At 37.3% G+C, this 23,724-nt stretch overlaps 1 protein-coding gene across 1 annotated transcript in view; it reads right to left on the bottom strand.

Annotated features, from left to right (window-relative positions):
• Nucleotides 1-23,724, bottom strand: part of LOC128184069 (intermembrane lipid transfer protein VPS13D-like) — an 87,574-nt gene that overhangs the window by 36,701 nt on the left and 27,149 nt on the right. Inside the window, exons 18-40 of the mRNA XM_052853394.1 lie at nt 23,364-23,485; nt 23,127-23,218; nt 20,097-20,271; nt 18,616-18,760; nt 18,014-18,145; nt 14,596-14,686; nt 13,824-13,981; nt 13,125-13,406; nt 12,469-12,833; nt 11,992-12,125; nt 10,361-10,499; nt 8,097-9,834; nt 7,410-7,560; nt 6,478-6,637; nt 5,932-6,190; nt 5,386-5,566; nt 4,274-5,062; nt 3,511-3,750; nt 2,378-2,606; nt 1,831-2,055; nt 1,291-1,430; nt 755-853; nt 18-257 (exon numbers count right to left, since the gene is read on the bottom strand). Of these exons, the coding sequence (XP_052709354.1) occupies nt 18-257; nt 755-853; nt 1,291-1,430; nt 1,831-2,055; nt 2,378-2,606; nt 3,511-3,750; nt 4,274-5,062; nt 5,386-5,566; nt 5,932-6,190; nt 6,478-6,637; nt 7,410-7,560; nt 8,097-9,834; nt 10,361-10,499; nt 11,992-12,125; nt 12,469-12,833; nt 13,125-13,406; nt 13,824-13,981; nt 14,596-14,686; nt 18,014-18,145; nt 18,616-18,760; nt 20,097-20,271; nt 23,127-23,218; nt 23,364-23,485 (6,286 nt within the window). The remainder of the gene's footprint in view (nt 1-17; nt 258-754; nt 854-1,290; nt 1,431-1,830; nt 2,056-2,377; nt 2,607-3,510; nt 3,751-4,273; nt 5,063-5,385; nt 5,567-5,931; nt 6,191-6,477; nt 6,638-7,409; nt 7,561-8,096; nt 9,835-10,360; nt 10,500-11,991; nt 12,126-12,468; nt 12,834-13,124; nt 13,407-13,823; nt 13,982-14,595; nt 14,687-18,013; nt 18,146-18,615; nt 18,761-20,096; nt 20,272-23,126; nt 23,219-23,363; nt 23,486-23,724) is intronic.

Below are 23,724 nucleotides of genomic sequence, written 5' to 3'. Positions count from 1 at the left end.
TACTGTTTTTACATTACCTCTAACACCAGGTTCTTCTGGTGGACCTGTGAGGCCTCCAGCAGCCCCCCGGAGCTGGACAGCTTGTGTTTGGGGAGTGGATTGGCGTTTAGGTCAACGTGGATGGTCAGTGGATCAATGATGGACTGTGCAGTCTCCTCCTCGGCTGTCAGAGAGCAGGAAAATACCTCCAAAGACTGGAGAGTGCACGACAGGATCTTGTCCTGGGCCTTGGGACGGAAATTCAGTATGGCTGTGCTCTGTACACGGATAACCAGAGAAATTTTAAATTTTAGTAAAATTTTACTTACAGTAATTGAATCATCATTGAACTTTATTTTACAACGATAAATAAACATTGTCAAGTTCTACAACTCGTTGGCACGGATGTTAGCACGAGAGGGTCATTGGTGTGGGAAGAAGCCGGAGTACCCGGAGAGAACCCACGTGACCAAGCGGGCGACCGCCATACCCTATCACATACCACCACTGTCGATCACGAGGATCGAACTCGTGTCGCAGTGGTGAAAAGCGAGTGCATGGTCCACTACGCTACTTAGACACCTTACATTTAGTCCTATATAATTATTTAAAATTTTCAACAATTATTATATCTTTTTCACAGGTAAAGTAAACATCTCAGTGTCAGTTGTCAACTGGTTAAATTTCTGTCAGCGATAACTATCAAATCTTTCAACCACCAGATAATATCTTGGTCATCATAAATCATATCTATATAGGTGAGTGAGGGGCATACTTTGAGGATGACGGCATTGGTATCCCAGGTGGTGCTATCCTCAACCACAATAAACTGGGTGTCTGACACGTTCAGCTTCATCTCAAATGGCACCTCCACCTGGTACAATAACACACAATCAGGAACATGTATACCATAATGATTACATAATGTGAATGATTAAAAAATTGTGGACCCTTAGTTTCAGTATTCCTTTGCATAGTTACCCTATATTGTCTGATTTTAGTATTAATATTACATTCAATTTGTTTAAAATTTGACAAAACATCAAAATATCTTGAATATATATCTACACTCATTCCTTTACATGATTATGAAGTTTTGACTGAAATGACCTTTATGAACAAAACAATGGCATATAAACTGTACGACAGAATGATTTCATCTAAACATCACTTGACTTATAGTGCAAACAAAATCAAAATGTACAGTAAAAAAAAAAATAAACTTAAGATACTTTTTAGCAAATTTTAACCGGCCAGTTTATCTGAGAAATTCATCAGTCTATACACTAAACACTGTTCCAAAGCGGTTACCTCCTCCACGATGGGTCCACGCTTGGTCATGATTCCACTGGACACCGTCAGTGGGCTGGTGGTCTTGGTGGAATCCCGGGACGACTGTCTGCTGACCTCTGGGGAAGCCATCTCCACATCACCTGACGCAACTTCTTTTTCTATATGATATATCAAAATTTCTACTTTTAATGAAAATTATTCCAGCCCAATCAAAAACACCCACTCTTTTTCCTCCCTTTCCCCCAAAAAATTCAACCAAGTCTTAGAATAGTCTTTCACCATTTCATCTTTACACATATTAAAACAACTTTACACAGAACTTTACATCACCCTCAACTCATGATCAGTTTGCACCTTGATAAACTTGGATTCCTCTTGCGAAAAAAAAACCCACTACAGTAACAGTTATTTTTCAAACTTAATCATTTCTTAATGAATCCACCAAAATTACTTTTTATTCCTATAAATTAAAGCTCTAAAACCTTTTCTATAGTTGGATCTACCCCAAAAACTGTTTCAAATTACTGAAAATAGCAAGAAAGTATAAAGAAGTCAAACCTTGTTTGAACGGATCGTCGGGACTCTCCATGAGGAAGTCCCGGATGGACAGAATCCAGTCAAAGATACACATGACCTTCATGTTGTTGAGGATGACGGAGAACTTGTTGGACTCCTGGGTCGCTCGGTAGTGGAGCTCTAGCTGGAACGTCTTGGACTTCTTACCCCGTGGGCCGGGCTGTAGGATCTTCTCAAACACATTGGGACGGACGTTCACTGGGGCGTCTGTGTGTGAGAGAGAAGGCAATTGTAGCTATATATAGCTTTACTGTTCAAGTCTCGAGTTTTAAAGCTCCAGCATGCATTTAATTTATACAAGTGGCATAGTTTTATTGCAAAGTTTTCTCAAAAGAGCTTCCAGTAAATGCAGACTGAATATGAAAAAATCTATATTAATTAAAAGCACATGTTGATATCTGAATATGTCATATGAGAAATTAAAGATGAAATTTTAATAAGAATTATTTGCCTTCAAGTATTATTATTACATAATACTACTCTTTTTAGCTAAATTGTTATCTAATAGTTAGAATATTGTGATGCTAACCTCTGAATCTTGTGTCACTGATGACAATTTCGTTTGACACCAGATCTATGTCTTTTGATTGGTCAGAATAACTGTCAAATTTAAGGGTGGAGCAGATGAAATCCAGCTTAGCCAATGACTGCTCAGGACACTCCTGACCGTCGGCATGAGCCAACAACAGCTCCACAGTCACATTGTTGAGATCAATCGCCATAGCAATGCCCTGCCATACTTTTCCACTTAGCACCGTCTGTAAAAATGGAAATAATCTTAGGATCTTTCAGACTTAAAATGAATAGCATTTGAAGACAAAATTAATTTGAACATTTACATATGTGTTTTACATTTATTAAATAATGTGTAAGTTTAGAGTAGTATAAATTCAGTGGAGAAGTTTTCACAAGCTGCCATAATGTAGCCCTCTCCGATTTTTTTTAATCTGACATTTTCTGGAGAGGGCTTCAACCCCCCCCCCCCCCCCGAAAAAAAAGAAAACGGGGAGAGGACATTATTGCATTTTAGTTTTCATCTATCAGAAATCACAATCATTAGTAAAAGCAATATGAGCTGTATTGTTTAGAATTTTATTTTGCTGCAGAAACCTGCTAGTATGATAAGTGTGCATGTGACTTAAACTTTTATGGTGAATAAAGTTTGAAAAAAATCATTAATTTTTGTCAGAAGAAAGATTTCTCTTATATGGAATATATAGCAAATCAATTTTTGTACAGGACGACAGTAATTCAATTTTGCTCCAATAAAGGCTTCTCCCACAAAAATACAGCTTACAGAAATTTAAAACCATGTTTTTTTGTCATTTAAGAAGAAAACCGCCTTTTCGTACGAAAAAAATTCAACATGAAAATTGCAGCTCATATTGCTTAAACTGATTTACATAGACATTATCTTAAATTCAGAGACAGAGCCACAATTTTTACAAGTAAACAAGTAAACTAAAATTCAGCATCAGGACCAAGCAATGACCAAGCGATTTTGGTTGAATATAACTGCAGTTCATTTTATCCGATAAGTTTATAATATTATTATATACAGTTCTAAATTTGAAAAATTAAATTAAATTTTGACATCATTCTAGTAAGCCTGAATTAATTTAAAGTGGTTTTGCTGTTACATAGTACTCAGTAAATACATACATCAATGACTGGGTCCATCAGATGGGCCATCAGTTGCTGCTGGAACTGTGGGAGTTTCTCACCCAGGTTGTGGTCCAGGATCCCCCTGACCAGGCGGTACTGGGCGGGGTCAAGGGAGCAGTGGACCGAGGAGAGGGTGCCACTGACGCGGAAGTCCGGGGCCGAGTGGCTGATGTCTCCCTCCAAGTTTCTCTCCACCACAAGTGTTAGCTGGATCTTTTCTTTCAGGGGGCTGCCACCCTGTGATAAAGTCAACCATTAATTGAGAAATATCAATATTAATTAATTTAATTTATTTTATTCCCAACCGAGAATAAGAAGCTAGTTAGTCCACTTCTAAACAAGTAGTTACAGTAAAACACGCTTATAATGAATTGACGCTTACAGCAAAGTGATTTTCATTCCCCATGTTCCCCGGGATTTTATAACATGTTGTAAACTTGAAGGATATAACAAATTGTGCCTATAACAAAGTAAAATTGCCCTGGGACTTCGTTATAAGCGTGTATTACTGAATATGAGCATTGTACTGGAAATTATGTACAAATAAAAGAGCACTTGAAATTGTGGTGCAGACTTATCCAAAAACTCAATTTTGACCAAAAAAAAACTTTGCTTTTTCTGCAATTTTAGTTAAAAAACAAATCACAGTAATACATAAATTTCATGTAAATGTGTATCAGAAGAACAGCAGTACAAAATTTATTTGATGTCTGTAAATAATTTACGTGAGTGAATTCCTACTTATTCTCTCCTGACTTGCCTGTTTTTGCACCATGAAAGATTTGAACTCCAGGTCCTGCCCACTCCCATCATAGCTGTGCTTGTTGACGCGCTCGGCTGAGTACAAGTTCATGTCCTTCAGATGAATATTCATGATGTCAAGCAGACACACATGGTCGGCCTCTGTCCTGGAAGTTATCATCCTTGACCGATTCAGAGAACTAGTGGAGGGGGTCTTCCTCACCTTCCCCTCCCTCATGCTGTCGTTCATGCGTAAACGATGCTGGGACGTCATGCTCGATGAACTGTAAAACAAGGAACTGGAATCGGGGAAAAACTCTGGATCTACGCTGCTTCCCTCTGGTGACCTCGGCGATTTGGGTCTACTTCCTGTTTCCGTCGGATCATAGATTACGAAGTTTTCCCTTACAACGCTAGTGGGAGACCTCTGATCTTGCTCCAGACTACCATAGATACTCTGCAGCATAGGATTCCCCATGGATGCCATTGGCGGGTTATAGCTGTCAAACAGGCTCTGAGTCATCCCAGTGGCAGCAGAGGAACTGCCCATGGAAAACTCACTGGATTCTGACTTGGCCATGGATGACAGGGATTCTTGGGACCTGGTTCGCTTCATACCATTGTCATCTTGCTCGAATGTCAAAGTCCCGGGTTCTCCGTCGTAGATGAAGCAGTTGTTGATGGTCAGCTTCCCTAGGTCTGCCACTAAGATGTCTGTGGATTTGGAGCTGTGGGGTAGGAGTATGATAGGAGAATCTGCATTGATGTCCAGCTTAATCCTGGCTCCTCTTGTGGCCTTGTCTGTCACCTGTGGCAGAGAAAAAGCGTATACTCAGGCTAGTACTACAACTATTGATTTTGAACTGAAATTAAAATATCATAAATACCTGATGAGCACAAAACAAAACATCCAAACTCTATCATAACAAATTGTGAATGAATGCAAATGAATGTATTTAGTGCATACACTGTTAATATACTATTAGTCATTTATATATCTCATGTAATATCTGAGTGATTTGATCTTTGTTCTTCTATCTTGAGTTCCCTGTTGATCTAGTGTTTTACATGCATTACTTTTACCCTTTTCCCAACTGAAATCCCAAATATCTAGTATTATCCTAGTTTTACCCGTTTGCCTGCGGAGGCTGCGCGGTATCTGCCCAGTACATCCTGGAGCTGTAGGAAGTGTTGGAGGAACGCCACAAACTCCATCTGGAACCGGTTGGTGTGGATGTAGCGCACCGAGGCCATCTGTAGCTTCACGCTGATGTCACAGTCCCTCACCAGGTTAGGGTCTGGAGGACCATATCTACAAAAATAAAGATTTCATTCAGACACTTGAAAGATAGAATGCATAAAGTATCAAGGACTTCTAAGATACAGTCATGATTTAAAAGAAAAAATTCTGTTTTCTGCAACAGCTACTACTATAGATTTAAAATCAAAATCAACTTCATTTAATCTTATTTCTAATGAATACTTATTTAGCTCACTTTCAAAATGTTTCAAATTTTTAAAATACAAAATAAGAATTTTTATTAAATTTTGAATGTTGAACAGTCATGTACTACTAACTATAACAGATCATTAAGCCCTTTGATTATGTCATCATCAATGATAATGATTCTATGTATGAGAAAAATTAATATGAAATAAGAGAAATTTGATGATTACTTGAAAATGTCGAACACCAAGGCCTGGTCCCCGACGGTGATGAACCTCTCTCTGTACAGACTGCCGTGGGGCGATTTGTCGATCAGTGAGAGATTACCCAGCTGTCCCGAGAATGCCATGTTCTCATCTCTCAGGTTCACATGAGCTGACAGTAGCTTCACATTGGCTCGAGATAACTCGTAATCAGGTTTGTTCAGAATTAGAGTGAAGCTTTTCACCTTGAGGTTAACTACAGAATTGACCGCAGGTTCATCTGAAACTAAATTCAAATATCACACTATGACTGTACAGTTAACTGTTTGTACATGTTTTGTTTAAAAACCTTTGTTGGACACATAAATACATTATGTTAATATGTACCCATTTCACATGTATTGAATATGAGGTTTTTTCTCCATAACTGTTATGTGAACAATAGAGGAAAAGATTTTTATTTCAGAATACGTAATCATTAATTTTATTCTATTTCAATCTGTTACATTCACCATTTTTCCCCATTTCTATAACATTCACCGGCTGACTTAATTCTATAACATTGACACTTACTGGTAAGCGGGAGGCTGACGTCACTCTCCATGCTGGCCTCCAGCTGACTGACGTCCGGGATCTTGGCCCCCATCCCCAGGAAATCCAGCAGCACCACCCACGTCTGTAGATTGACGTTGGCGTCCAGACAGTTAAAGTCAACATCAATGAAGCGGTTAGTCTGCAAGGAAATCAGAAATAAAATTAAGACAATTGGACTGATGTATCAAGAGACACACACCCCTCTGTCATATTTCTCTGTGTTTTCACATATACCCTGTCATACTTCTCTGTGTTTTGACACATACCTTGTCATATTTCTCTGTGTTTTGTCATTATATTTCTCTGTGTTTTGATACATGCCCTGTCATATTTCTCTGTCTTTTGACACATACCCTGTCATACTTCTCTGTGTTTTGACACATACCCCTCTGTCATACTTCTCTGTGTTTTGACATATGCCCTGTTATAGTTCTCTGTGTTTTGACACATACCCTGTCATATATTCCCTGTGTTTTGACATATGCCCTGTCATATATCTCTGTGTTTTGACACATACCCTGTCATATATCTCTGTGTTTTGACACATACCTTGTCATATTTCTCTGTGTTTTGACACATGCCCTGTCATTTTTCTCTGTGTTTTCACACTTACCCTGTCATACTTCTCTGTGTTTTGACACATACCCTATCATATTTCTATGTGTTTTGACAATACCCTGTCATACTTCTCTGTGTTTTGACACATACCCCTCTGTCATAATTCTCTGTGTTTTGACTCATACCCTGTCATATTACTCTGTGTTTTGACTCATGCCCTGTCATATTTCTCTGTGTTTTGTCATATTTCTCAGTGTTTGGACACATGCCCTGTCATATTTCTCTGTACCCTGTCATTTTTCTCTGTGTTTTGACACATACCCTGTCATACCTCTCTGTGTTTTGACACATACCCTGTCATATTTCTCTGTGTACTGTGGGGAGTTTTTGTCAATCAGCTGTACTTTGATGTGGACCACGTCATCCCTTTCATTAGCTCTGTCAACAGATGGTCGCCGTGAGGTTCTCAGGGATGGCGGAGGGGTCTGGGGACAGGAACCTTTTCTACAAATAAATTATAACTGTTACACAAGTTTAATTACGTAACATCAAAGATTTTGAAATAATTTTTGGCCTCCATCTGTTTGTATTCCAAATTTTTTTACTTAACAAGTTTTTAACACTAAAAAAAAATATTCAGTTGATGCCAACCAATGTGGTATTCTTATCATTAATAATAATATAATACATGTAGTAGATACATTTTTGTATAATAGAGCTTGATTTGATTTCATGAAAAATTATACCCAAACTTAAAATTTATTGCACAGTATAATCGATTTCATATTAAAAAACACACTATATTGGATACAATTCAAATGTATAATAGTTACAGTTACACATGAGTAATTGTACTTAAGACCAAATGAAAGGTAGAATTTAAATTAATTTGATTTCTTAAAATGTCTTCTTCATTTTCAACCATGAGTCAGAAAAGATTTTTTCTTAGGCTCAACTTTTCACCTGCTAATAATCTTGACATGAAGATTATCAAATACACATAACATACACATCATAATTACTGATACAAGTTCCCTTACCCTGCAGGTTTTCTGAGCCCAGAAGTTGTGGCTGACTGAAAGGCATGCATAGGACCACCTGGGGCCAAAGGTTTAGTCACATGACTCAGGTTGTCATGGAAACTGGAAGGCAAAGAGGAAGGTAGTGTGGCTGTCGGCATCAAGATTGTACTGTCCGGGCAAGAATGCGACAGGAAAAGTCTGGGTTTCAAATGCTCCTTATCATCTGACTTTGGCACCCTTGAAATCAAGAGGTATTTGTGTTCAGATATTTCACTGGCCAACAAGTCTTGCATTGTTAAAGACTGCAGCTGGATTTCAATATTAGTGCTGTAGGAATTGCTCTTCTCAAATTCCATTGAAAAGTTGTGAAGTTTTAGATCCACAAGTCCCTTTTCACCCTCATCAAAATCACCCTTTAATATGACATTAAACAGAGGCACTTCAAAAGCAATTTTTGTTATCATCCCAGAATCCTCTTTTTTTGGGTCCGATTTCGGAGTTTCTTCCACCTCAGACTTTACAGAGTCTTCTGGGATTTCTGAAAGGGTTTCCTTGCTTTTGTCTTTCTGCACTGATGCAAAACTAGTTGACGATGTTGTCGCAAAGGAAGCACTTTTGGATGCCGATTTCTCATCATACGTCAAGTTATCAACCGTCTGCAATACTTGTTCATAAACAACTTTTGACAGCTCCAGTTTGATTGGGGTTGAGATTTTCGCCATGACCTCCACCACATTCTGTGAGGCCACAGAATTTTGAGGGCTGCTTCTAGCTGTTTCTTCCCCAAGATATACCGTTTCCATTTCTTGCGCCCTTGAAACATTCGTGTGACCAAGATCGATCACGATTTCCACCGTAGTGTCATGCATTATAGGAATGCCACATTCACTCTGACTATACACACTCTTGTTGATTGCACTTTGATCAAAAGAGAAATCTTGTTTAGATTTCGGATTGTCTATATCTACCACATACAAATTCATGTCCCTTGCCTCGACTCTCAACCTCTCATGATATATCACTGCTTGTTCTATTTCCTCTTCCACCTTTGCACCACGAGCATTATTGTCAATGGAGATCTTTCCTAGATGCGCCACCAGCACTTCAGAACTTGACGAGCTCCTTGGAATAACTATCACAGGGGTCTCCAGTTGTGCATTGAGAACAACTTTTGTTCCAGGTTCTTCACTGAAATTTTCAAACTGACTAGTATCATCCAATGATTGGTTGGAATAAAAAGTACTATCATGTATATTTGAAAGACTTCCGAGCATAAAAGTGTCCGATGCCCTCTTGTTCACTATCTTAGTAGCTACTTCTGAAGCAGCCGACTTGAGAGATGTCGCCACTTTAGTGGTGTAATCTTTAAAGTCAGAAAAGCACTCTGCGATGTCATGGAGCAGTTTAGGTGAATGCACATAACAAATAGACGCCATTGCCAGAGTCACATTCATCGCTTTCTCATCTTGTCCTGAAATATTTCGCAACCTCGGTGACTCAAATACATTCATGTCTTGCAGAGTTGTCGTCTGCTGCATGCCCTTCAGAAGACGGAAGCTGAACGCCTCTTTCTGATCCTGGTTGGTGAAGAACATGGACTCCTGGGCAGTTTTGTACATGATGTCATGGAGTGGAAGCTCATGAGAGAGCATCGAGTCCGTTCCCACACTGAACACATTCTGGTGTTTTATGTCGTCTGCAGACACGTCCATGATGTGGAAGCCGCCCAGAGAACCCGACACATCCCAGTCCTTGTCTGTCAGACACAAATATCATGATACATGTAGTAGTGTAATGTTTTGCAAACAAAGTACCGTACTGTGGAATCTTTTAAATCAATGGGGGCCAAATTTTGTGGATTCTGTGTTTTTTGCTTATTTGTGGGGAATGATGTAATTTTGTGGATGCTTCATTTTCAGTTACAGTAAAATAACCAAACTCTTTCAAAAAATTTTTTCAATTGAGAATATATATTTGTGGCAGAGGGCTACCCACGAATACCACGAAATGGAGCCACCATGAATTTTAATGATTCCACAGTATGTACTTATTAAAGCATGACACTTTTGCAAGATACATGAAAATTTCAAAATACATAAAATATTGTATGTAAATTTTTCACCTTATGATTATATAACATGACCATACACTTTTAATTAGAAAAATATGCTTACTTCTAAAATTCATTCTGATTCAACATTATTGTTTTTTCCATAAGATTGTTACCGGTATTTATCTATAAACTCCTTTTATTATCAATAGTCAAGTCAACAGTAGAGTACCTATGGTGGCTTGGACTTTAGCAGAACACATGGTTGCCGTGGCAATCTTATGAGCTTGTTTCATTCCATCCGTTTCTTCAATCTTCATCACCAGAAGGTTTAAACGACTGAAGTCTGCTGTTATTTCAAATTTGTCAGGCTGAAATTAACAGATATCAAAATTTTGAAATTTTTATTGTTTATTTATCATGTTAATGGTCTTTTAAAACCCAACTAGAAAACTGACCAGTCAGGAAGGGCCCCGCTATGACAATTAATATAGAGAAGTGAAAAAAACTTTGAATTCCACCCTCTTTATATTAACAATTATGAAAAATAAATGCCCGTCATAAGATGTAAAGAACTGCAATATATATAAGGTGGTAAAAAAAAAATATGAAAATTATAAGTAACAACTGTATTTTTAAAATTTCAAGACAATTCCTAAATGTCCAAAAACTCTAAATAGTAACCTTGTATCTGCATAAAACAGGGATAACCTCATGTCTTATAAAAAAAACTAAATTAAATGTGTATTTAATAAAGATTTAATCAGGTGTTTTATAAAATACAAGCCTTCAGTGAATGCAAATACATTGTATCACCCAGGGTTGACCTCAACTTCAAAACAAACATCAGTTGCAGACAAAGGTGTTCATTAATCTTCATATGACAGATAGAGATAAGCCTCTAAATTTTCTGCAGCAGGCAAGACAATTAATCCCAGGGGATTAATTGTTCTGCTCTCTCATCCTTTTCTTCTAAATTTACAATAAGATATTTTTCTTCAGAAATGACAGAATGGGGTTATTATCTGATTACCTGTTAAAATTAATAGCATTAAGGCAGAAAAAAATAAAATAAATAGTTAATAAAATAGTGAAAAAGGATATCTTAATATATATCTTGATTTTAGAATTCAATAAAATTATCATAAATCATTGTGTACGGTATTTTAACCAAAATAAAGTATGAATATTATATTTTAAATCCATATTTCAAAGAATGTACACATGCAATACTACACATCATTTAAAATTGACCTTAACTTCAAAACAAAGTTCATTTGCAGACACAGGCAGTGCAGTAATTAATCTCAATGTGACAGATAAAGATAAAGCTTAGGATTTTCTTCCTGTGGAAGGTTTAATTAATCCCAAAGGACAAATATTGCACAGCCTTCCAAGTATACAATGGTAACATTCTCAGCAGTTATCTCTCTTTGCCCATTCATTCTTATGCATAGTTAAGGAATCTACCCCACCACCCCAGCTCCAAACCAGAAGACATAGAGAACCAAACTTAGCATCAAAATATGTATTTCTGCCTACTGAAGTACCATACCAAATTTGAACTTGATTGGGCAACCGTAAAAAAAGTTATTAGAAAAAAACAGAAAATTTGTGGACGGAAGAGTGACAGACGGACGGACAGAAGGACGGACGGACAGAGTGATTACTATAGGGCACCCGCAAATCCTTGCGGGGCCTTAATTATATATTGCACATGAGTTGACTTTTCATGTACTTATTAATATGCACTGAACAAAATTCCCTTCAAAAGTCACATTAGTGTTTAAGACATTTAGTACCGAGCTGGTAAAGGAATAAATCATACACTTTCAATTCATATTGTTAAAACTGGTACCCCACCATTGAACTGGTTCCTGTGGCCATATTGCTGACTATGAAGGATTTGCTTTGGGGCTCCATGCTTGACCCCGAGGCCTTGGATGGGGTAAGACGCTTCACAAAATTCAACAGCTCCATTATGGTCTCACAGTTTCCTGAAAAGAAAGGGTAAACAATATATCACATGATACAGATCTGATACTGATCTGTCAATTTGCTGTGGATACATCTGTAATACCAATATAAACATGATCCTTGGCAGAATATAGAATATTAAACCAAGCACAGTGCATCATCAACATTATTCTCCACAGAATATATGATACGATAAGATGCACCTACAATTATACGACTATTTAATGATAATAGCTATATAGTCTGATTTCAGACAATAAAGATGTCAAAAATAATAGTGCAAATTTTAAGACTTTTTAAATTGAATTCTTTCAAATTAGGTACAATCATATTATCAATTTTTCAACATCACATTCTAATCACCTATAACATCCAGACTGTTAAACTGCATGTTGGCAATTTTAAGTGGACATCCGGCCTCGTTACTTGGCGAGTCCTCGTCAATGAGCTCCACGTCCAATCGGATCAAAGCCTCTGAGTCCGGAGTGGGGGACATTTGACTCCGTCCGGACTCGGACTTTTTCCGCTGGTCTGTGGGGGTGTTTCCTGCCGTGGAGGTCCACAGGGAGTGGATGGCGGTGCTGATGGCCTCCTGGACAGACTGCAGGTGCCCGCTGTAGGAGGGAGGGGGGTAGGTCTCTACTGGGGACTGGGGGTAGTTGGGGGAGGTGGCAGACATCGGTGAGGAGGGGTCTGACCCCAGCAGACTTCCACTCTTACTGTCCAATCTGCATATTAAAATTCAATTTTAAACTGTGACTTAAAACCACAGATATGATCAGGAGTACTTCCTCAAATATGTTTATACAACTTAATATGTTTTTCATTCAATTTCTAATGACAATTTTTTTGCTATCTACTAAACCAATATATGTTCAAATACAGTGTATGAGATAAAGACAATTTTTAAAATCTGTCTCCCTGTTGCATTAATATAATAGGAAAGCAACAACTATTTTTAGAATATCAACATTTGCGATGGCTGTATCTATCTAGTATTTCATAATAAGTTCTCTCACGTGACGTGTTTGTGTGAGGCCACCAGAAGTTCAAAGTCGGGACCGTAGGTCTGCAAGGCGTCCACTATGAGCAGGCTCTGTACCGACACCTGGACGGCAGTGTCAAAAGGTCGCTTGTTGACACTGGCCTTGACATTTGTGACCTGGAGCTCAGCCAGAGGTCGTCCACAGCTGTGGATCTCTAGCTTGAGGGAGCTGATGGAGAACTGACCCCAGAGGAGCCGCGAGTCCTCCAACCCCGCCACTGACCGGTCAGGCTCATCCTTCTTGCTCTGGTCAATTCTACAGACAATAATGATGGTAGAACTTTGATTGGAGTACATGTATCTTATCATTGTTATCAATTTCATAGCTGATGGCTTACTGAAAAATCTAATATCTTTAATTTTGTCAGAGAAGCTGTAAATGTTTCCATGCTTAACAGGAAAAAAAACTTGGTTCATATCTTAAGTCGATTTATGTAAAACTCACCAAATTTGACTTTTTTAATTATATGACCGTAGTTAATGTATCTTTATAGCTACCACATATATTTTAAGAATACAAAACGAAAAGAAATTAGCAGCATATAATTTTTTTCATAACCAAATGTTAATCCTAATGCAAGTAATTTCATAATGGTGAGATGATTTAAAATATTCACAAATCTGAACAAGTGAACAGTGCTTACAGCTTAAATTTTATCAAAATAATACAAACCTGCTGTCTACATCACTGATGGAGGTGCTGATCTCACTGAGTTCTCCCGAGACTGAATCGGTCATCGACATGACACTCTCTGAGCTTGGTACGACATATGGATTGACATATGCCGTGGATGTCATCATGATGTCAATACATCGCCTCATGGCTGTCACCTGAATTCAAGGAAAAAATTCAGATGATATTCAGTTAAGCACGAGTCATTTACTGTATAAAATGTACAGTGACCATTAGTACATGTACATGGGAAATAATCGCCCCCTGTTTTTATTTTCGCCCCTTTCACCATTGTTGTCATCTGGCGTATTTCAATGCCTACAATTATTTTTCTTTAAACACAACTGTGCCTTGGCGAACTCAATACGGAGCGAAATTGTTTGCAATCGTAGAAGGGCGAAAATTACATGGGGTGAAAATAACCCTGTATAGTGCATAGTTACAGTAGTTAAAAGTGTAACTAACATGATAATATATTGACTGGTAAATGAATGAAATTGTAGTTGCTCCCTATCACACACAAAAATATTATAATGATTGTAATATGGTATAAATTGTTTATTTATCTACTAAATGAATGAAATCTTCTAGCAATAAACAAATAATTAAAAGGGTAGATATTATCTCAAATCAGCAACATATTCTTCTTTATAACACATGGCTTACTAAAACTAAAGTTGGTTTGACATCAAAGTGGAAAGAAAAAATCTCTGATAATTAAGCAAGTCCTCTCAGATTTTCTCCTTTGAGTACTTCCTTCCTATATGCGTACCTTTTGTTCATTGACATGGAGGGTGAGGGAGGGTAGGTTCCCGGACACAATCATACTGGGGAACTCGGGGTCTGTGGTGTGTAGCATCCTCCTACAGTGAGAAAACACTGTGTAAAACTCCATCAAAATTTAAATCAAAATTCAATTCCTGTTCTACAGGACAAACATGTAAAGCATATATACTAGTGTGCAATAGATTATCTAAAAACAAGAGGCCCATGGGCCACATCGCTCACCTGAACAGCAGTTCCTTGTAACATTACATTTCGTAGCATATGCTTTTTCTATTTTAAACATTGAACCCCTTTCTGGGGACCCAGTAATGGTCCGAGGTTTATGGTTGGCTTGAACAACATAAATAGTAACATAGGAATGAAAATGTGTAGCACTGCGGTGGGACCACACGTACACAACCTGAAAAACTGAACGTAGAAGAGTTCCACTTCAAGAGGAATAACTCTCAGACTGTACAGAACATTAAGAAAGATAACTCTTGGTTCCACTACATTAGAGTTTACACAATTTGAGGATCCTTGCATAGTAATCTCACAAACTGTAGCATTATAGTTCTCGAGAAGAACTTTTTAAAAACATTTTCAATATATCTTTCTATGTTAAACTTTGAACCCCTTTTGGGGCCACAGTATTAGTCCAGTGCTAAAGTTTTAATTATTTGGAATCTACATTATTTAAGGATGCTTGCATAGTTATCTCACAAGCTGAAGCATTATAGTTCCCTAGAAAAAGATTTTTCAACATTTTCCCTCTATATTTCTATGCTAAACTTTGAACACCTCTTGGGGCCCCAGTATTAGATTGAGGTCACGGCTTTTATAATTTCGAATCTACACTATTTGAGGGTGCTTACGTAGTTATCTGACAAATTGATGCATTGTAGTTCTTGAAAAGAAGATTTTTAAACATTTTCCATATATACCGGTACTTCCACATTTAACTTTAAACCCATCTTGGGTCCCTAGTATTAGTCCAGGGGTCACTATTTTAAAACTGTCGAACCTTCATTATCCAAGGTTGTATGCATGATAGTAATCTCACAAATTGAAGCATTGTAGTTCTCGAGAAGAAGATTTTTTAACCTGTTACCTTTATATTTCTATAATAAACTTTGACCCCATCTTGGGGCCCCATTATTGGTCCGGGGGTCACGATTTTACGAATTAGGAATCTACATAAGCGAAGGATGCATGCATAGATATTCCACTAACTAAAACATTGTAGTTCTTGAGAAGAAAATTTTTAAACTTTTTCTTTGTTTTTTAAAATGTTTAAATTTTGAACCCCTCTTGGTGCCCATCAATTGTCCGGGAGTTACAATTTTTTGAATCTACATTATTTAAGGATGTACATGTATGCATAGTAATATCCCAAACAGTTGCACGATGGTTCTTGAGAAGATTTTAAAACATTTTCCTATATATGTTAAAATCTAAACCCCTCCTGGGGCCCCACTTTTGTTCGGGGGTCACGATTTTTACAATCTTCACTATATATACAAGCTTTTGTGTATGTATTGGCATTTTTGGTGAAGTGGTTCTTGAGAAGAAAATTTTTAAACATTTTTCATATGTAGTTCTATGTTAAATTTTGATCCCCGCCTGGGGCCCCAGTTTTGGTCCGAGGGTCACGATTTTTACAATTTAGAATCTTCATTATACATACAAGCTTTTGTGTAAATATTGGCATTTCTGGTGCAGTGGTTCTTGAGAAGAAGATTTTTTAAACATTTTCCTATGTATTTCTATGTTAAACTTTGAACCCCGCCTGGGGCCCCAGTTTTGGTCCGAGGGTCACGATTTTTACAATTTAGAATCTTCACTATATATACAAGCTTTTGTGTAAATATTGGCATTTCTGGTGCAGTGGTTCTTGAGAAAAAGATTTTTTAAACATTTTCCTATGTATTTCTATGTTAAACTTTGAACCCCGCCTGGGGCCCCAGTTTTGGTCCGAGGGTCACGATTTTTACAATTTAGAATCTTCACTATATATACAAGCTTTTGTGTAAATATTGGCATTCCTGGTGCAGTGGTTCTTGAGAAGAAGATTTTTTAAACATTTTCCTATGTATTTCTATGTTAAACTTTGAACCCCGCCTGGGGCCCCAGTTTTGGTCCGAGGGTCACGATTTTTACAATTTAGAATCTTAACTATGTATACAAGCTTTTGTGTAAATATTGGCATTTCTGGTGCAGTGGTTCTTGAGAAGAAGATTTTTTAAACATTTTCCTATGTATTTCTATATATGTTAAACTTTGAACCCCGCCTGGGGCCCCAGTTTTGGTCCGAGGGTCACGATTTTTACAATTTAGAATCTTCACTATATATACAAGCTTTTGTGTAAATATTGGCATTTCTGGTGCAGTGGTTCTTGAGAAGAAGATTTTTTAAACATTTTCCTATGTATTTCTATATATGTTAAACTTTGAACCCCGCCTGGGGCCCCAGTTTTGGTCCGAGGGTCACGATTTTTACAATTTAGAATCTTCACTATATATACAAGCTTTTGTGTAAATATTGGCATTTCTGGTGCAGTGGTTCTTGAGAAGAAGATTTTTTAAACATTTTCCTATGTATTTCTATGTTAAACTTTGAACCCCGCCTGGGGCCCCAGTTTTGGTCCGAGGGTCACGATTTTTACAATTTAGAATCTTCACTATATATACAAGCTTTTGTGTAAATATTGGCATTTCTGGTGCAGTGGTTCTTGAGAAGAAGATTTTTAAAGACATGCACCCTATACTCACTGTTTCGCAATTATCTCCCTTTTGAAAAGGGCTGTGCCCTTTATTTTAACAATTTATAATCCCCTTTCCATAAGGATGCTTTGTACCAAATTTGGTTAAATTTGGCCCAGTGGTTTTTGAGAAGAAGTTGAAAATGTGAAAAGTTTACAGACGGACGGACAGACAGACAGACGGACGGACGGACGACGGACAACGGGTGATCAGAAAAGCTCACTTGAACCTTCGGTTCAGGTGAGCTAAAAAAATCAAATGTGATTTTCAACTGCATTATACCAACAATTACAGCAATGCTGAAAGAAAAATCAAAGCCAGATTATAAATTATTATTCATTTTTCCCTGATTATACCCACCATTTTCTCCGTTTATCAACACTGACTGTAAATCTGAAAATGTCACACTTGTACAAGTTGTCCCCTTTATAACTGTACGTCAGGGAGAGAGAAATGCATGCAAGTTCTAGAGCTTGTACCCAATACTAATGTAATCAAATAAGACAAAATATGTTCAAACTGCACCAAACCGTACAGAGGAGGATCTTCTGCTTAGCAGTAATAAGGAAGACTACTCAGACTGTTTTGCAACAATCGGTAAAATTCACACTTAGTATCAGTTGTCTCCCTTAAAACTGTACATGGGTGGACCCTCTGCTTACCTCTCAAAGTGGAGGTTGATGGAGAACTTGTCGACCAGGTGGAGGTGGGTGATGCCCCGCCCCTTCACGTGCTTCCAGTTGTCCCTGGGTTTCCCCACCATCACCTGTAGGTCAGACAGGTCTAGGGAGTACCTGTAAAAATACACTTCAGATTGAGGGAGTGCAGACAGATAGTATATATACTGGACATAAACTTTTATTTTAGCTGTTGCAAAATACTTTGCGATAACCTAGACATTACAAATATTTCTCATAATCAACCAGGTCTAAGATCCCAAAATCAAATCCTTGTTCACATGGGATCAGTTGCAAAAATTAGTAAACCTTAATGCAAAACATTTTTTGGAAGTAAACACAAAAAAATGATGCCATCATGAATTAAAAATTTGTTTTAAATAAACTCAAATGGCCACTAAAATATTAATACTTCCCAATGGGATTTGAACCAGTAACTTTACAGTCACTGACCAAATGCAAAGACAATTAAGTCACATACTCAAGCCAAATATTCCTGGAAAACTACATGTATTATTCCCAACACTATGTTACTATTATGTAATAGTTATGTTCGTTTCATTAAGATTTATCTATATGTTACCTACCTCTCATACAGCCGGTCGTAGAGCTGGGCCTCCGACAGGGAGAGAGAGGACAGGTCAGCGGCGGTGGTTGTTGTGGCCCCCTTCCCCTCGTCCTCCGCCTCACTGGGTGGGGTGGACATCGGGGTCTGGAAATCATCTCCATTGTCTGTAGAGTCAGAGGAAAATCAATTATTTTAATTACTGTATCATGGACATTTAAAAATAATCAATCAGGCAGAATAAGACAGTAAAAAATTAAGACGCCAAGCAATATTAATGTTGTAATAGTCATCAACTTTGGAACTAATGGCCTTGAACTTATCCAAGCACTTATTGTTGACCTTGACTGAATTTCACATTTTCCTTTCTTGAAACTTTTAATTCAATAGATTTTTCATCAAATTGAATGCTAATAAAAACCTATTTGATTCAACATCCATAATAAAACAAGAATAGAATTCCAGGGTCCCCCGCCGGTCAAGCAGTATACTAGTATACTGTATATTGGAATATTTTCAAACATTCAGGGCTGTTCCAGAATTAAATGTGTGGGGAGGTTGGGAGGAACATATTTTTACCCCCACCACCCATTTTTTATTTCTATTTTTCCTGTCGCAAATATATCCAAAATACTACAATCTAAAAGAACTTGACCAAAGTATTAGCGGTATAAACATTTGGTATAAATTTAATAAAAATCCGTCAAAATTTGTAGGCATGAGAGTGCTTACAAGGTCACAAAGTCCCATAACTCCAACAAAAAGTATCGACCAATGCTAATTTTCGAACTTGACCAAGATAATAGTAGTATAAACATTTGGTATAAATTTAATGAAAATCCGTCAAAATTTGTAGGCATGAGAGCGCTTACAAAAAAGTGTGATAAATCCCTCACAAAGTTCCATAACTCCAACAAAAAGTATCAACCAATGCTGATTTTTCGAACTTGACCAAGGTAATAGTAGTATAAACATTTGGTATAAATTTAATGAAAATCCGTCAAAATTTGTAGGTATGAGAGCGCTTACAAGGTCAATTTTTTTTATAAAACGGAGTCGTTATTGTGGTCAAAGTCCCATAACTCCAACAAAAAGTATCGACCAATGATGATTTTCGAACTTGACCAAGGTAATAGTAGTATAAACAATTGGTATAAATTTAATGAAAATCCGTCAAAATTTGTAGGTATGAGAGCGCTTACAAGGTCAATTTTTGGATAAAACAGAGTCATTATTGTGATCAAAGTCCTATAACTCCAACAAAAAGTATCGACCAATGCTGATTTTCGAACTTGACCAAAGTATTAGTGGTATAAACATTTGGTATAAATTTAATGAAAATCGGTCAAAATTTGTAGGCATGAGAGCGCTTACAAAAAAGTGTGACGGACGGACACACGGACGCACAGACGCACGGACGGACGCCCGGCATTTCTATGTCCCCGCACCGCGTTGCGGCGGGGGACAACAAGACTTTACAAGTAGCATCTAATTATAACTCACCATCATTATCGTCATCGTCTGTCTGGTTTTTCCCCGGGGCGTCCATCGTCTTGTTGTAGAAGTGGACATGTCCGAGATCCAGGACCATCATGTTGGATGTCTGATCCGAGAAATTCTCAGGCACCATGATCTGAGGGGCCGAGATGTCAAGGTTAACGTCCCAACGACTGTGCTTCTGTAAAATTAGAAATGATCTGTAAGTTATCATTACATAATTATATTAATTAACAATGAATTCATACTTTCTTAAATACCCTCTCCCACCACCACAACCCCCCCCCCCAAAAAAAATTTGCTAAAGGCCTGCAAAACAAATATGTGACTATATGTTTTGAACTGTTTTCAGCAGTTTGTTGTAAATCAAGAAAATTTTGAAAGTAAAAGCCAAAACAATTACTTCCTAGTCTAGAGTATACGTTAGTTTATGAAATCTTCAGCAGTTGGCTTATACATGTACATCAATAAATCAGGAATCATGGTGGGAAAAGAAACAAGAGGCCCAGGGGCCACATCGCTCACCTGAGCAACAATTGCCTTAATTCTGATCAAATTAGCATTACAGTATCAAAATATCTTGACAACTGAGTACAGTAGATCTTGCTAAAAAAAATTGAAAATCTACCAATTTTTATCAACCTCTTATTTTTTGGTAAATACCAAGCCCCTTTTGTCGTTGTACCTGTAAGAAGATTTGTCTCTATTCCTATATACCCCCCCCCCCCCCCATTTCATGGCCCCATTTTTCTCTAGGGAATCATGGTTTCATCAGACTTAAATCTGCATAACCTTTGCTTTCACACTGAGTACTGACTTTTGAACCGAAAACTTTCCCAGAATAGTTTTAAAGATTTTCTCTTTATATCCCTATGTAAAAATTCAAACCGCCATCACGGTCCCGCCCTACCACTAGGGACTGTGATTTCGCAAACTTGAATTTACACTACCCGAGGATGCCTCTACACAAGTTTAAACCCTTTCTTGCCAAAATTCTTTAAAAAGAAGATTTTTAAAGATTTTCTCTATATATTCCTAAGTAAAAATTCATCCCCCATTGTGGCCTCACCCTACCCCTGGACTATTATTTAAACAAACTTGAATCTATATGATCTGGGGATGCTTCCACTCAAATTTTGAGAAGAAGACTTTTAAAGATTTTCTCTATCTATAAAAATTCATCCCCCATTGTGACCCAGCCCTACCCCCAGGGACCATGATTTGAACCAACTTGAATCTACACTTCCTAAGGATGGTTACATGCCAATTTGAGATTTCTTGGCCAAATATTTTTGAGAAGAAGATTTTTAAAGATTTTCTCTATATATTCTTATGTAAAACATGATCCCCCTATTGTGGCCCCACCCTACCCCCGGGGACCATGATTTGAACAAACTTGAATCTACACTATCTGAGGATGCTTCCACTCAAATTTGAGCTTTCCTGGCCTAATAGTTTTTGAGAAGACTTTGGCTCAGGTGAGCTAAAAAAGGTTACGTTTACAATACAATAAGTTGTTAAAGTTGGTTTCTGGAAGAAGAGACTTTGAAAATTTTCTTAATAAATATTGAAATTTTTTTTAGTTTTTTAATCTTTAGTTTTTAAGATCTGTGTACAAACATAGAATCGTGAGCAAATCTCTGTATCTTGCTTATAATTTGAAGCTTAACACTCAAATATGGTTAGTAAATAGAAATTAAAACACAAGAAACATGCACTATAACAAATAAAGAACACAATTTATTTTTTCGAAATGAATCATATATATACATGTACATGTATATACCTACATATTTCCGACAGCGATATCAAACTCTATTTAAACTGAATAAACTCGAGAAAATGCCGAGCATCTCAACAAAACCTATTGCATTAATATACCATTACGCAAAATATAATGCCGAATTACCGATAGAATGAATTGTATTTCAGTACTTTTTTGATACATCAGATGTTGCTTAATTTGCGCAGGTAAACAGTTAACTGTTTGATTTACCGAAATCTCTGTTTGATTTGATACGTAAAAATCACGAAATACAGACGATAGTTCCCAGGTTACAAAGCATAAATAATGAAAACGAAACGAAAATCAGAACAAGCTAACACCAACGTCATGTGTGAAAACTGTCAACGCATTGAAATATTTAGCCTCAATTTACTTCACAAAATCGGCACCAATATTTTTTGCATGTTTCAAAAATTTCCCTTCATTCGCGAACTGTTGCACAACAAGCAAATTCATCATAGTCAGATCGACCCTTTTTCGTATAATGTCATGGCTGCTTTAAACAAAGAACCTCGTTTTAGATGTATGGAATACGAGTCTTGGTAAAATGGGTACGCAAACCCGGGCCGTGGCAAAATAAAAGCCGGGGCAGATCGGCAATCGTCAATTCCAAATACGCATTATTTTGCAGCAATATTTACAGCAAATATAAATATACTGGTCCATCAAATATCCTGAAATTTTAATGAGATTGGCAGATTAATAACTGCCAATCTTTTGTTTTGCCCAGGCCCAGTCTTGTCTACCCATTTTACCGGATGCCGAATCCGAAGCTATTAAACTGATTGAAACACGCCTTTCCTTTATTATTATTTTCGTAATAACTCAGATTTGAAACAGAATTAGACCTTAATTTTTGCAATTTATATTTTCCTTCCCATAAGGATAATTTATGCTAAACTACGTTGAATTGGAATCAGTAGTTCTTGAGAAGAAGATTTTTTAAAATGCACCCCCCTTTTTCTACAGTTTCAAGGTTTTCTCCGCTTTGAATACAGATCGGACTTTTATTTCTGCAATTTATATTCGCCCTCCCATAAGGATGCTTTGTGCCAAATTTGGTTGAAATTGGATAAGCGGTTTTAGAGAAGAAGTTCAAAATGTAAAAAGTTTACAGACGGACAGACAGACGGACAGACGGACGGACAGACGGACGGACGACGGACAAAAAGTGATCAGAATAGCTCACTTGAGCTTTCAGCTCAGGTGAGCTAAAAACCACACACATTAAGCCCTACGGAAACACTCACCCCGTCCTCACCCTCCAAAAAATCCTCCAGGGCCTGTTTGAGCTCTGCCTTGGACCGCTCCTTCATCTGTTGGATTTGGTGCCTTGCAGTCGCTAAAACAGATTCCACTTTCTTACAGTTTTACTTTTATATCAAAACTCAATGACTTTCAATTTTTTTTCATTGAAATACTCAAGTTTCAAAATATGACCTGAAATATCATCAAATATGTCACTTATTGAGATGACCTTTTTTTACCTGTGAGTTTGAGTTGAGAGAGATGTGAACTGCTGAGTTTTTTGGTGGAGAAGAATTCCCTCACTCTCTTCACAGACATGGGGTTGTATACTACATCTAGTGGCTTAGTCTGAATGTTGAGTCTGCCATCAAAAAGATTTTAATCATGTAATAATAAACACAACAAATATCACTTATAAACAAGGTACAGTACTGTAAATAAAAATAAATGGAAGGAATGAGAGATCATCTAACAACAAATGATTTAACACAGTCATGTACATGACTTGTAATACAACATAACATGTAACATATTGAAAGCTATTTATAAATATATACAAGTCTTGTATATATTTATAAATAGCTTTCAATATGTTAAGCA

The sequence above is a fragment of the Crassostrea angulata genome, chromosome 5 (genome assembly GCF_025612915.1).
Source record: "Crassostrea angulata isolate pt1a10 chromosome 5, ASM2561291v2, whole genome shotgun sequence".
NCBI lineage: Eukaryota > Metazoa > Mollusca > Bivalvia > Ostreida > Ostreidae > Magallana > Magallana angulata.
This window is presented reverse-complemented; position numbering and strand designations above follow the sequence as displayed.